The sequence below is a fragment of the Eriocheir sinensis genome, unplaced genomic scaffold (genome assembly GCF_024679095.1).
Source record: "Eriocheir sinensis breed Jianghai 21 unplaced genomic scaffold, ASM2467909v1 Scaffold674, whole genome shotgun sequence".
NCBI classification, from domain to species: domain Eukaryota; kingdom Metazoa; phylum Arthropoda; class Malacostraca; order Decapoda; family Varunidae; genus Eriocheir; species Eriocheir sinensis.
Window position 1 is genome coordinate 239558 of NW_026112025.1, and position 13481 is coordinate 253038.

The 13481-nt window shown below is 45.0% G+C and overlaps 1 protein-coding gene across 1 annotated transcript; it reads left to right on the plus strand.

Annotated features, from left to right (window-relative positions):
• The first annotated feature begins 1379 nt into the window (after positions 1-1379).
• On the plus strand, positions 1380-12481 carry LOC126993774 (activating molecule in BECN1-regulated autophagy protein 1A-like). The gene is made up of 9 exons (XM_050852938.1): positions 1380-1523; positions 2445-2555; positions 3195-3278; positions 5942-6195; positions 6449-6627; positions 8962-9034; positions 10656-10941; positions 11660-11802; positions 12436-12481. Exons 2-8 carry the CDS (start codon positions 2448-2450, stop codon positions 11711-11713), a joined length of 1038 nt encoding a protein of 345 aa, XP_050708895.1. The 5' UTR covers positions 1380-1523; positions 2445-2447; the 3' UTR covers positions 11714-11802; positions 12436-12481.
• Positions 12482-13481: the final 1000 nt, after the last annotated feature.

The window sequence follows — 13481 nt, forward strand, 5'->3', positions numbered from 1 at the left end:
GAAAACACAAACTTATATATATTGCGGAAATAAGAAAGAACTGTGATATTTTAGTGAAGTTTAGCTTAAAGCTACTCCTACAGTTGTCGTAATCGTCAACATTTGGCAGCCAAGCCTATTTTTGGCAATTAGGTCGGGGTCTCAAACATCGTCTCCCAAAACACCGTCCTTGTCCGACGCTTCGTTAAAATGTTATATTCGAAAAGCTGTGCGTCATGGCCCCTGGGACGCATAGTAGTGTCAGGAAGTAATTCCGGCCAGCACTGTGCACCGTGTTCCCGCCGCGTGATAACACTGAAGATAAGCTGATATATGGATGATGTTGGGAAATGGGTGAATTGTAAGCAACTGAAGCTGAATGGGATGAAACTGAATGCTTGATATTGTGGGGAAGAACAAGGATCTCAGGAGGCTGGATATTTCCACCTCGGATAAAAGATGTGAGTGTGAAAAAGTCAGTCCAAGATTTAGCCGTGATACTTGACTGCACTCCAAGAACACTCCAAGAACAGATCAATCCTGCACACACACAGAGCAATGATATAATATTCCTCACCGCCAATATTACAGGAATGCAAAAATACAAATATCAAGTACCAAGAATATAAATACCTCAGGCTACTTTCATATACAAAATAATATAAGATTATATCCTTCTGTCTTAGTAATACTACACTAAAAATATCTATATCTATATCATTTTGAGTTAATATATGTCACTTTACATACTCTAAATGCTATTGACTTAATAGCACACTAAATATAGCTAAATGTATAGAATGTATATAGATATGTAATGAGATGATGCGATAACACATATACTGGCCGGCATTTCCTCGCCCATTACCACACCCCCCAAACAGTGAGAACAAACAAACTAACACACAAACGCACGTTTATAACATAATAGAAAAACTGTGAAAAAATCCAATCCTAAGGCATAGCTGTGATACGCATAGTTTCCATGTCATCATTAGGTCTTGAGCCTTTTTATAAATACAACTACTCTTTTATTAAATAACCTAGCTAGGTGCACACTCGCCTATACCAATTATTGGTGTTGTTTCTGACGCAACTATTTTGAGTGTATTGAAGTTCTATTTCTGTCCTTAACAGAGAAGGAAGAATAGTTGACATATATGGAAGACTACGGCTACACTCGTCGCTCCACACCAAGCCATAGAGTTTTTGATAGCTAATAAATAGTTTTAGAGTTAGTTGTTACTCTGTTGCCTTTGAAGGTGATAAATAAGTAATGGTTGTTAATGTGGATGTAAATACTGTTAGGCCCGCCGCCCTTCCTCCAGCCCGCCACGAGCAGCAGCAGGAAGGAAGGACAACACAACTACCACTGACGGGTGGAGCCACAGCCTCTACTAGAGCCCCATAAAACACCCAAGAAGAAGAGGCCAAGGAGGTGCAGACGGAGGCCTGGAGCAGGCTGCCCCGACAAGCAGCGTGCAGGCCGCCCCAGACCCCAAGATCACCGTGGTGTTGGGGGAGGCAGGGATGAAGGACAGCAGGTGAGGAAGGCGATTAATGCCCCACATTCGTGTCGTTGGGGACAGTGTATGATGAAGAGTGTCAGTTGGGGTGTAAGGGTGTGAGTGGCGCCGCCAGGAGTGAGGAGAAGGCAGGAGACCTTCTGGATCTGGGTTATTGATGCGCCGGTACAGTTGTGCAGGATCCCACACCGTGGAGCAGTATTCCAGTGTTGGTCTCACAAGTGTGTCATGAGCTATGTGTTTAATGTCAGGTGTGCAGTTATGTAAATTCCTCCTCAGGAACCCCAGTGTTCTGTGGCACTGATATGGTCTATGTGGGTGTTGAATTTCAAGTTAGTTGAGAGATGGATACCAAGGTACTTGTGTGTGTGAACTGATTCTAAGTCTGAATTGTGGAGAGTGTGAGTGTGATGTTGTGCGCTCTGGTGAATCTTAATAGTTTGCATTGGTCTGGTCTGAAGTGCATCTGCCAGGTGCACCCACCGCTGGAGGGCGTCCAAGTCGTTTTGTAGTAGTCTGCAGTCGTCAGTAGTCTTTACTGCTCTAAACTATCGTCGGCAAATAGTCCAGTGGAAGAGTTAGGCGATGAGAGTGGAAGATCGTCAATGTACAGGAGGAAAAGAAGGGGGCCCAGAACGGTGCCTTGTGGGACACCTGAAGGAACAGGGACTAACTGTTTGGGTGTTATTCCAGAAATCAGATTGGGCTAGGTTAGATTGGTCTGTTTTATTTGCCTTTTCTGCCATTTTGAGCACTTTTTTACCATTGAACTTGTTCCATTTACTGGTGGGTTAGGTCAGCTTGCCTTGGTATAAATATGGCAGGCTTTGCGCTGCTCTGTTGTCACTGGTGGGTGTACTTCTGGAGCTTACCTGTTACTTTAAGGTGATGGCTCTCTCTGTGTGTGTTGTGTTAAGCTTAATGTGTCCCTTGTTACAGGCGATGATGGGTCAGCGGCAGACATTGTGGAAGCAGTCCTCTGAGTCGTGGGGAGGACGCCACAACAGACTACACTATCAAGGAGACTGTCTGCCAGGATCTTATTCAATAGTGAGTTACAAAAGTTTTCATGCAATGATATACTAGAATCACTCCAGTTTTGGGTCACTTGACAAGTATATATATATATATATATATATATATATATATATATATATATATATATATATATATATATATATATATATATATATATATATATATATATATTTTTTAGTTTCTGCCCCAGACGCGTTGAGGATCCGCCCAGGAGGAGAAATATACCCAGGATTCATATTACTTTGAACACAAGCATATAATGCTTGGTATACCGTACAGCCTTTGTACCGCGGACGCGTACAATACAGGTTTAGTAGCTTGGGCGCGGGGTTGGCGGAGCCCCTCCACTCGCCTCATTTGCCTGCCTCACGCTGCCAGGGTCTGGGGACTTCTTCAGTCTTCTGCCTAAATGTACAGCAATTAAGGTAAAGGTAACCTTGCTGAGTCAACTAGACCTCACCAGGCGCCTCCTCCCTCGCCCCTTGTCATGGGGGTAACACTTGGGTTAACTGCTGCCTCGCCGCGCCGTACAGGGTCAGTATGCGAAGGACTCCCCTGCAGACCTGTGCCAGGCGGATGAGGAGGGAATGTTTAGGTCTGGGTCGGCCATGAGCAGCTCCAGACGCCCCTACACGCCCTCACTTTTTTTAGTTTCTGCCCCCGGGGAGACGCGCCCCGAGGGAGGATCCGCCCCAGGGAGGGAGAATATACCCCAGGGAAGGAGTGGCCGCCATGGTGAGTACGTGGGAGCTGTGGAAGAGGTGTCAAAATGGATAAATATGAACTATTTGGTTTATACGTGGCAAGGTGAGCTTCATGTCTGTATTGCTGTTTGTCTGTTTGTCTGTGTGGTATGCTGACCGTGCTGACCCCCTAAGGCTTGTCTGTGGCTGTGGAGTGCTGTGGGGAGGGAGATATTAATGGTTGGCTGTGAGGGAGAGGTCTATTACGTCTCAAAGTGCTCATGTGACGGAGCTGCGCACGGAGGCCACGCGTAGCTATATCATGCGTGTCCTTAACTCTGTCTTACCCTTGATAATACTAACACATTATTTTTGGTGGTTGTGCGTACAGGCGCTGGCAAATTGTCGTGCTCCAAACATAGGCCTATGCATTTATCATTTTTAGTGCTCGTGTGACGGAGTTGAGCACCGAGGCTACGCGCTGCTATGTCATGTGTGCCCTTAACTCTGTCTTACCCTTGATAGTACTAACACATTATTTTTGATGGTTGTGCATACAGGCGCTGGCAAATTGTTGTGCTCCAAACATAGGCCTATGCATTTATCATTTTTAGTACTCATGTGGCGGAGTTGAGCACCGAGGCTATGAGCTTCTATATCGTGTGTGCCCTTAACTTTATCTTACCCTTAATATTACTAACACATTATTTGAGGGGTTTGTGTAGACGGGAGGTCACTGCATGCACCTTTGTTTATCAGTATTAACCCGGTAGCAGCGACGGGTCAAATTTGTGGCTTTACCGTGTAGCAGCGACGGGCCAAATTTGTGGCTTTACCGTGTAGCAGCGACGGGTCAAATTTGTGGCTTTACCGTGTAGCAGCGACGGGTCAAATTTGTGGCTTTACCGTGTAGCAGCGACGGGTCAAATTTGTGGCTTTACCGTGTAGCAGCGACGGGTCAAATTTGGCTTTACCGTGTAGCAGCGACGGTCAAATTTGTGGCTTTACCGTGTAGCAGCGACGGGTCAAATTTGTGGCTTTACCGTGTAGCAGCGACGGGTCAAATTTGTGGCTTTACCGTGTAGCAGCGACGGGTCAAATTTGTGGCTTTACCGTGTAGCAGCGACGGGTCAAATTTGTGGCTTTACCGTGTAGCAGCGACTGGTCAAATTTGTGGCTTTACCATGTAGCAGCGACGGGTCAAATTTGTGTCTTTACCGTGTAGCAGCGACGGGTCAAATTTGTGGCTTTACCGTAGCGGACGTCAAATTTGTGGCTTTACCGTGTAGCAGCGACGGGTCAAATTTAGGCTTTACCGTGTAGCAGCGACGGGTCAAATTGTGGCTTTACCGTGTAGCAGCGACGGGACAAATTTGTGGCTTTACCGTGTAGCAGCGACTGGCGAAATTTGTGGCTTTACCGTAGCAGCGACGGTCAAATTTAGCTTTACCGTGAAAGCAGCGACGGGTCAAATTTGTGGCTTTACCGTGTAGCAGCGACGGGTCAAATTTGTGGCTTTACCGTGTAGCAGCGACGGGTCAAATTTGTGGCTTTACCGTGTAGCAGCAACAGGCCAAATTTGTGGCTTTACCATGTAGCAGTGACTGGTCAAATTTGTGGCTTTACCGTGTAGCAGCAACAGGCCAAATTTGTGGCTTTACCATGTAGCAGTGACTGGTCAAATTTGTGGCTTTACCGTGTAGCAGCGACTGGTCAAATTTGTGGCCTTACCGTGTAGCAGCAACAGGCCAAATTTGTGCCACGGTTTAAAACCCCCAAAAATAGATGATACATAATCTGATCACAAATGCTTTGATATATAGGTATTATGAAATGGTTTGTGTGAGGGGTGATTTTTTTCTCATTTTTCTTGCTTGCCATTAAGAAACATGATCCCTGCTGCTACCGGGTTAAGGATACGAGAAATAAAGTAGAAGATACATGATAAATTACAGACATACACCCAAAGTTGCAACATAAGAATATAAGTACATAGGAGCATTAGATTAGGTTAGGTGAGGTAAGGTTAACCCGTCCGCTGCGATTGGCACGGATTTTTCCTTCACTGGTAGCCTGGTAACATACACTCCCAGGTCTTTCTCTGCCTCTGTGGTGGATAGTGGAGTGTTTCTCATGTGATATTGATGTGCTGGATATCCCCTCCCAAGGTGCAGGACTTGACATTTTTCTTCATTGAATTGTAGCAGCCACTTTTGTTCCATTCCTGTAGCTTGGTGATGTCTTCTGGTAGGAAATCCACAGTCAAGGGTTAAGAAGCTGATATAGGGAACATGTCTGAAGGAAAAAGAAGTACAGTTTCCCATATAGAAGTGTGGATGAGTGGAATGGTCTAAAGGAGGAGACTGTGGAGGCAGGGTGTGCATCAAATGAGGGAGAGCTTGGACATATATCGACAAGGAGACAGGACTATCCCATCTTAGCTCAGGCCCTGTAAACCACAAATAGATACACACAGGGAGATGCTTGAGAGACATAAAGAAATATAGCTTCCCACACAGAAATATAGAGGTTTGGAACAGACTAAGTGAGGATGTAGAATCAGCGAGTGTGCAAAGCTTTAAGGAAAAGTTGGATTAATGTAGATACGGAGACAGAACCACACGAGCGTAAAGCCCAGGCCCTGTTAAACTACAACTAGGTAAATACACACTCATACATGCACACTCTAACCACTCCCACTCATCCCCCCTTCAGATGGATGACATGTTTCTGGAGGGCAAGATGGAGGTGGGGGAGGAGGTGCGGCGGCAGTGCCATGACCCTATGCTGGCCCCCACGCCGGTGCTGCTGGCTCGACGCGAGGTTCCGGCGCGCCACCCCCGGGCCACCACCACGCAGCTGCATCACATCAGCGAGGAGATGCTGGTTTACCGCAAGCACAACCTCCTCTCCTGCCAACTGCCCGGCTCACCCAAGTCCACGTTCCTTATGGTATTCAGCCCCGATGGGTGAGTGGGGGGGCAAGGTTTTATTTCTTTATTTTATTTACAGGAATGGAGATGGTATGGGCACCTTGAAATGATATAAAAAAAACATGCATAAAAAAAGACATGGGAAAAGAAGTACAGTAAAAAAACGCAAGTGAATTATAAGAAATCAAGGAAATTCTGATAATAGAAAAATAAAAAATAAATGCTTGGTGATGTCTTGTAGGAAAGCCATAGTCAAGGGGTCAATCAACTTGTCTTGTTCTCTCTGCAGGTCAAAGGTCGCCTCCACCCACGGCGACCACAACATCTACGTCAGCGAGGTCAACACAGGTCAGTGCATCTGTACGCTGGAGGACACCCAAACCCCGTGGTGTGGCCTTCCACCCCGCCTCCAACGAGATAGTGGCCTCGGGCTGCCTCGGCGGGGAGGTGCGCGTGTGGGGCCTCAAGGTGGGTAGGGGGTGTTGGGTGTAATACAGGAGTTTGTTTTGCATATGTTTATTTTCATTTATTATTTATTATTTTTTGTTTTTATACCTTTTTTTTATTTCATGTTTTCATTTTTTTGCATATGTTTTATTTTATTTATTATTCCTCATATTTTGTTTTATTTTGTTTTATACTTTTTTATTTTATGTTTTCAGTTGTTTTTATTTATCATACCTTACTTTTTTCATTCTTTGTTACACCTTATTTTTCAACAGCTGATATCTTTAAATGTAGCTTTGTATAACTTTTCTTAACAGTGTATCTTTAAATAACATTTTTTTCCTTCCTTACATTGCTTATTTTTAGCAGTTTCCATTTTTAATACCAACAAAACCAAACCTAACCTAACCTCATCTAGCATTGCCTATCCTAACCTTACCATACCTATATATAACTTTTCTTAACAGTGTATCTTTAAATAACTTACTTTTCCTTCCTTACCTTGCTTATTTTTACCAGTGTCCATATTTAATACCAACAAAACTTAACCTAACCTAACCTCACCTCACCTTGTCTAGCCTAACCTCACCATACCTATATATAACCTGAATAAGACAACCTCACTATCATCTATCTTATCTCCTCATTCAACCTTATGTGTTATGTGTAAAGCCCTAACCTAACCTAACCTCACCATACCTATATATAACCCAAATAAGACAACATCACTATCATGTATCTTATCTCCTCATTCAACCTTATGTGTTATGTGTAAAGCCCTAACCTAACCTAACCTCACCATACCTATATATGAGGCGTGCCGCGCCAGAACCTCGTAACCGAAAAATCGTAGTTTTGAGAAAATCGCGCATAAAGTTAAACACTGACAATGCACCTAAGAATGGTCAGAATATGTAATAACTATACATCAAATGAAAGGTTTTGAAGAGTTCTGTTTTGTTAATTAGGTTCTGATAGGAAATCGGAAAATTTTTGGTTTATTGAAATAAATTAATGAAACCCCTACTCAGTGGCGGAAAAAAAATTTGCTGGAATTTTTACAATTTTATTATAAAACTTATTTTTAGGAATATGAAGGTTTCATGATGATAGCTGTGAAAATGAAAATGTTATGATTTTTTTTACCGAGCGAAATTTTTTTTTAATCCGTACCGAACTTTAATACTCCTATCCATTACATTGACTTCCTCCTATGCTCAAATTATTATTAGTACGTGTTGTAAAATGGAAATGTGAAGATTTCATGATGATAGCTGGCCATCTCATCATCCACACGTGCGTTTTGGTTGTGGTTCACACCTCAGCCCACGTTAAGCGACTTTTTTGCGTGTCGAGACCAGACTAACTGTCTTAGCACCTCCTGTTTAGGTGGCTGGAAGGTCGGATTTCCTCTGTCCGACCACAGTATGTAACAATTCCACCTCTCTGCTCTCTGGGGCAGCCATTATCTCAATTTCAAATCAGGTTACGAGGTTCTCGCGCGCAAATGCCTCTTTCAGATTTTGAGGTTCTGGCGCGGCACGCCTCATATAACCCAAATAAGACAACACCACTATCATCTATCTTATCTCCTCATTCAACCTTATGTGTTATGTGTAAAGCAACTTAACCTAACCTAACCTCACCTCGTGTATCCTAACCTCACCATACCTATATATAACCTGAATAAGACAACCTCACTATCATCTATCTTATCTCCTCATTCAACCTTATGTGTTATGTGTAAAGCCCTAACCTAACCTAACCTCACCTTGTCTAGCCTAACCTTACCATACCTATATATAACCCAAATAAGACAACAATATCACAATCGTCTTCTTTATCTTTTTGTTCGACGTTATGGTTGTGGTGGTTGTCAATGTGGTGCGTTAAGTTGAGTGGTGGTGATGGTGGTGAGGTCTTTAAATAACTTCTTTTTCCTTACTTTGCTTATTTTTTCCAGTTTCCATTTTTCATACCAACAACACCTAACCTAACCTAACCTTACCTCGTCTAGCATTGCCTAGCCTAACCTTACCATACCTATATGTGACCCGAATAAGACCTCATCATCACCATCATCTTCCCTTCTGTCTCTCTCCGCATATGACCACAGATGTTGCACCGAGTAAATGAAAACTTTCCAACTTTCATCACCGTCATCTTTATTTTCTCATTCGACGTTATGTGTAGTAGATGGTTGTGGTGTTGTCAATGTGGTGCGTGTAGTAGAGTGGTGGTAACGGTGGTGTGGTTGCAGGCGGCAGTGAGGTGGACGACAGAGAAGAGCACGGTGATCGCCTCCTCGCCTTCCACCCCACGGACAAGGTGCTGGTCATCGCCACCTACAATGAGATATACTTCTGGGATTGTTCCAGCCGCAGCCCTTCACCAAGATATGCACGGCTGATGAGAAGGAGAAAGTCAGGTGTGGGAGACGTATGCGCATGTGTGTGTGTGTGTGTGTGTGTGTGTGTGTGTGTGTGTATTTACCTAGTTTTACCTAGTTGTGACATACGGGAAAAGAGTTCGCGCTGTCCCACCTCCATATCCTCTCTAATCAACCTTTCTTGTGTGTGCGTGTATAAATGGCAGTGATAAAGTGTGGTGTGTGAGGGGACTTGTGTGTGTGTGTGTAAAGGATGATTGCAATATGTACCAGTATGATTTTTTTATTTATTTATTATTTTTTAACAACAAGGGAGACGGCAAGGGCAACAAAAGAGTGTAGAAAACAAAAGCCCGCTTCTCACCGCTCCATAATAGACAAAAAGTAAAGAGTGGCCACGAGAGAGGTCAATTTTGGGTGGAGGTGTCTTATGTGTGTGTGTGTGTGTGTGTGTGTGTGTGTGTGTGAAATGGTAATGATGATTTGATGATTTTATGCTTCATTGATGGTTGGTAGCCTTGGGTTGAAAATATAAACACAGAGGTTGGCTTGGCGAGAAACAATGACAGCACTGAGTGACCCTTTGAAATCTATAAAAGATCATGTATTATTTAAACATAGATACATTACTTTCAGTGTGTCCTAAACCATTTTGTGCATATTTCACATCTCAAAATTTAACACCTGCTGCGTTGCCTTAAATTTCAAAGCATAGTCTGCCATTAAATTTGATATCTACCATATTACATAACATTTCAACCCCCATCTACCATATTACATAACATTTCAACCCCCCATCTCCCACATTGCATTACGTTTCTACCCCATCTACCACATTACATTACATTTCAACCTCCCATCTACCACATTGCATTACATTTCAACACCCCATCTTCTACATTGCATTACATTTCAACCCCCATCTACCACATTGCATTACATTTCAACCTCCCATCTACCACATTGCATTACATTTCAACCCCCCATCTACCACATTACATTACATTTCAACCCCCATCTACCACATTGCATTACATTTCAACCCCCATCTACCACATTACATTACATTTCAACCCCCCATCTACCACATTGCATTACATTTCAACCCCCATCTACCACATTGCATTACATTTCAACCCCCATCTACCACATTGCATTACATTTCAACCTCCCATCTACCACATTGCATTACATTTCAACCCCCATCTACCACATTACATTACATTTCAACCCCCATCTACCACATTGCATTACATTTCAACCCCATCTACCACATTGCATTACATTTCAACCCCATCTACCACATTGCATTACATTTCAACCTCCATCTACACATTGCATTACATTTCAACCCCCATCTACCACATTGCATTACATTTCAACCCCCATCTACCACATTGCATTACATTTCAACCCCCCATCTACCACATTGCATTACATTTCAACCCCCCATCTACCACATTGCATTACATTTCAACCCCCATCTACCACATTGCATTACATTTCAACTTCTATCTACCACATTGCATTACATTTCAACCCCATCTACCACATTACATTTCAACCCCATCTACCACATTACATTTCAGCCCCCATCTTCTACATTTTCTGTACATTTACTCCCCATCTACCACATTACATTTCAGCCCCCATCTTCCAGGTACGTCAAATTCGACCCGCTCGGCCACAAGCTCATCACGGGGATCGCCAACATGCCCCACGAGAGGCCCGGGTCGCCCTCCACCCACCACATGCCCTCGCGCTCGGAGCTGGTGGAGCGCGAGCAGCGATACAGCCAGCTCTCCAGCCAGTACCTCAGCCTCGTCTCACACCTGGAGGCCCTAACGAGCTCATCCGCCGCCGCTGCTGCTGCGTCCGGCGGCTCCTCGTCTGCCGCCACAACCGCCGCGACGTCATCCACAAGCACCACGTCAGCTTCCCGCACGGTGACTATATTTATTTTTTATTGTTTTTTTATTTGTTTTTTTCTGTCTAGGGTAATTAACGTGTTTTCTTGTATAAGAGAGAGAGAGAGAGAGAGAGAGAGAGAGAGAGAGAGAGAGAGAGAGAGAGAGAGAGAGAGAGAGAGAGATGATAAAGTAGAAGACAGTCAGTAAAGGAAGAGTAAACAAGGTAGATAGATAGATGAATACATACATACATACATACATACATACATACATACATACATACACACATACATACATACATACATACATACATACATAGAGAGAGTGAGAAACAGTGAGTGAGAAAGAGAGCCATTTTCACACAAGCATACCCAAATACATTAGCGGGCCAAAAAACATCTTAAAATACAATCATCCTCATCCCCCTTATCCATAAAAACAAAATAGGGAATAACACTGAAACACACACAAACACACACACAAACACACACAAACAAACACACACAAACACACACAAACACACACAAACACACACACAAACACACACAAACACACACAAACACACACACACACACACACACACACAAACAAACACACACAAACACACACAAACACACACACAAACACACACAAACACACACAAACACACACAAACACACACAAACACACACACAAACACACACAAACACACACAAACACACACAAACACACAAACAAAATAATTATCCAACTCTCGGTCTCCTCCTCTCAACAGATCGACCGAGGCACAGACCCCATAGAACTCGGGGCAGCGCGGCGCGGCAGATGACCGAGGAACGCAGAGGTACCGGCGGAGGAGGCGGCGGCAGTGTTGGCAGCGGCGGGAATGGTGGCGGCAGCAGCAGTCAGGGGCCGCAGGTGATGTGGACTCTATTTTATTCATTTTATTTATTATTATTATTATTTATTTATTTATTTTTTTTTTTTTACGTTCTGGCCTATGGCGCTGTTAGTTGTTTTTTTAGGGGCCTGTCATATCGTCATTTTTTTACCTTGATTTTTGCTGTTTGTTTGTCTGTCTGTCTGTCTGTCTTTATTCATCTGTTTGTCTGTTTATATTCTTTAATTTCTACTTTATTTATCTATATATCCAACTGTCTATACATCCGTCCATCTGTCTGTCTGTCTGTTCCATTCATTATCTCTGTCTGTCTTTATCCATCCATTAGTGTGTTTATATTCTTTAATTTCTGCTTTATTTATCTATCTATCCAACTGTCTATATGTCTGTCTGTCTGTCTGTTCCATTCTATATCTCTTTCTTTGTCTGTCTCTATCCATCCATTCTATATCTTCTTCATTCTCATATATCCTTCATCTCTTCTTTCTATATCTTTCTCATCCATTCTATATTTCTTTCTTTGTCTGTCTTTATCCATCTGTCTGTCTGTATCCTTTTATCCATACTTTATTAACCTCTATATCCATCTGTCTATATGTCTGTCTCTACCACCAGCAGCAGCTTAACCTAACCACCCTTACCTCCTACAGGACTCCACCAACACAAGCGACCCACCCAGGCCATCCTCAGCCTTATGGGCGGGGCGGCCTGGGGGACACGGACAGCGGAGCAGGGGCGGGGAGGGCGAGGCAGGTGGAGGAGTCATCCAGCTTGGGGCGGCTCGATCGCTGCGCCAGATGGTGAGTGACGACAGCGCCTCCTCCTCAAGCCTAGACTCGTCCTCCTCAGCGACCTTCAGGGCTAGCCGAGCCTCGAACGCAACACCGACTCTCGCTCCTGTGGACGTCTCGGCTCCATCGTCTGGGGCAAGATTCCGACGGGTGGCGACCGATGCGACTCCTAACCCATGGGAGCCCCTGACCTGACCCCGCCCCCAGGCCCCCAGGGTGATGACGAACGTGGGGTAATGAAGAGGAGGCTAGTACTGGGGTGTCAACGTCCACCCCGTCGCCGCTATCCGGGGCACGGGCGAACGGTCAAGCCTCCATTGGGGTTACTACTTCCATCTATCCGACCGCCCTGGGATTCACGGCAGGCGACCAGGGCGGGTCAGCCCGGGGCAGAGAGAGGCAGGGGCCGCTGAAATTCCCCAGAGTCAGGCGAACGGAGCAGGGGCGGGGCCGGGGGTGGAGTCCAGGATGCTGTTGATGATCCGAGTGATGCGACACAGCCCCTCTGCCCCCGGTCCTCCTCCTCTTCCACCTCCCTCCAGCCTCCTGTCCCCTGTACCTCTTCTCCCCTCGCCTCCCTTCCTCCTCTCCCGCCTCTTCCGCCCTATGATCCACTGCTGCCCCCCTCCGCTCTGCCTTTCTGATCCACCACCGATCCACCATTCTCGAGACTTTCCACCCATGCCGAGCTGCCTGATCTCTATCCCTACGCTGCCGCCGTCACCGCTCAGCTCCCTAGCGGATCTCTCAGCTGCTCCATCCACATCCACCGTCGGAACGCGCACGCTCTCTCCTTTGGCTCCTCTCCTCCCCGCCCTCCACCCTTCTTCCCGTTCCTCCACCCCATCCTCTGTCCCTCTCTCCTCGCTCGTAATCCCTCCCGGTCCCGATGCCCCCTCCTCTTC

Excerpts from the sequence above, each read along its gene's own strand:
- LOC126993774 (XM_050852938.1), top strand. The coding sequence starts at position 2,448 with ATGATGGGTCAGCGGCAGACATTGTGGAAGCAGTCCTCTGAGTCGTGG. Across the intron at positions 2,556-3,194 it reads TGCCAGGATCTTATTCAATA|TTTCTGCCCCCGGGGAGACG; the intron begins GTGAGTTACAAA and ends CACTTTTTTTAG. Across the intron at positions 6,628-8,961 it reads TGCGCGTGTGGGGCCTCAAG|ATATACTTCTGGGATTGTTC; the intron begins GTGGGTAGGGGG and ends ACCTACAATGAG.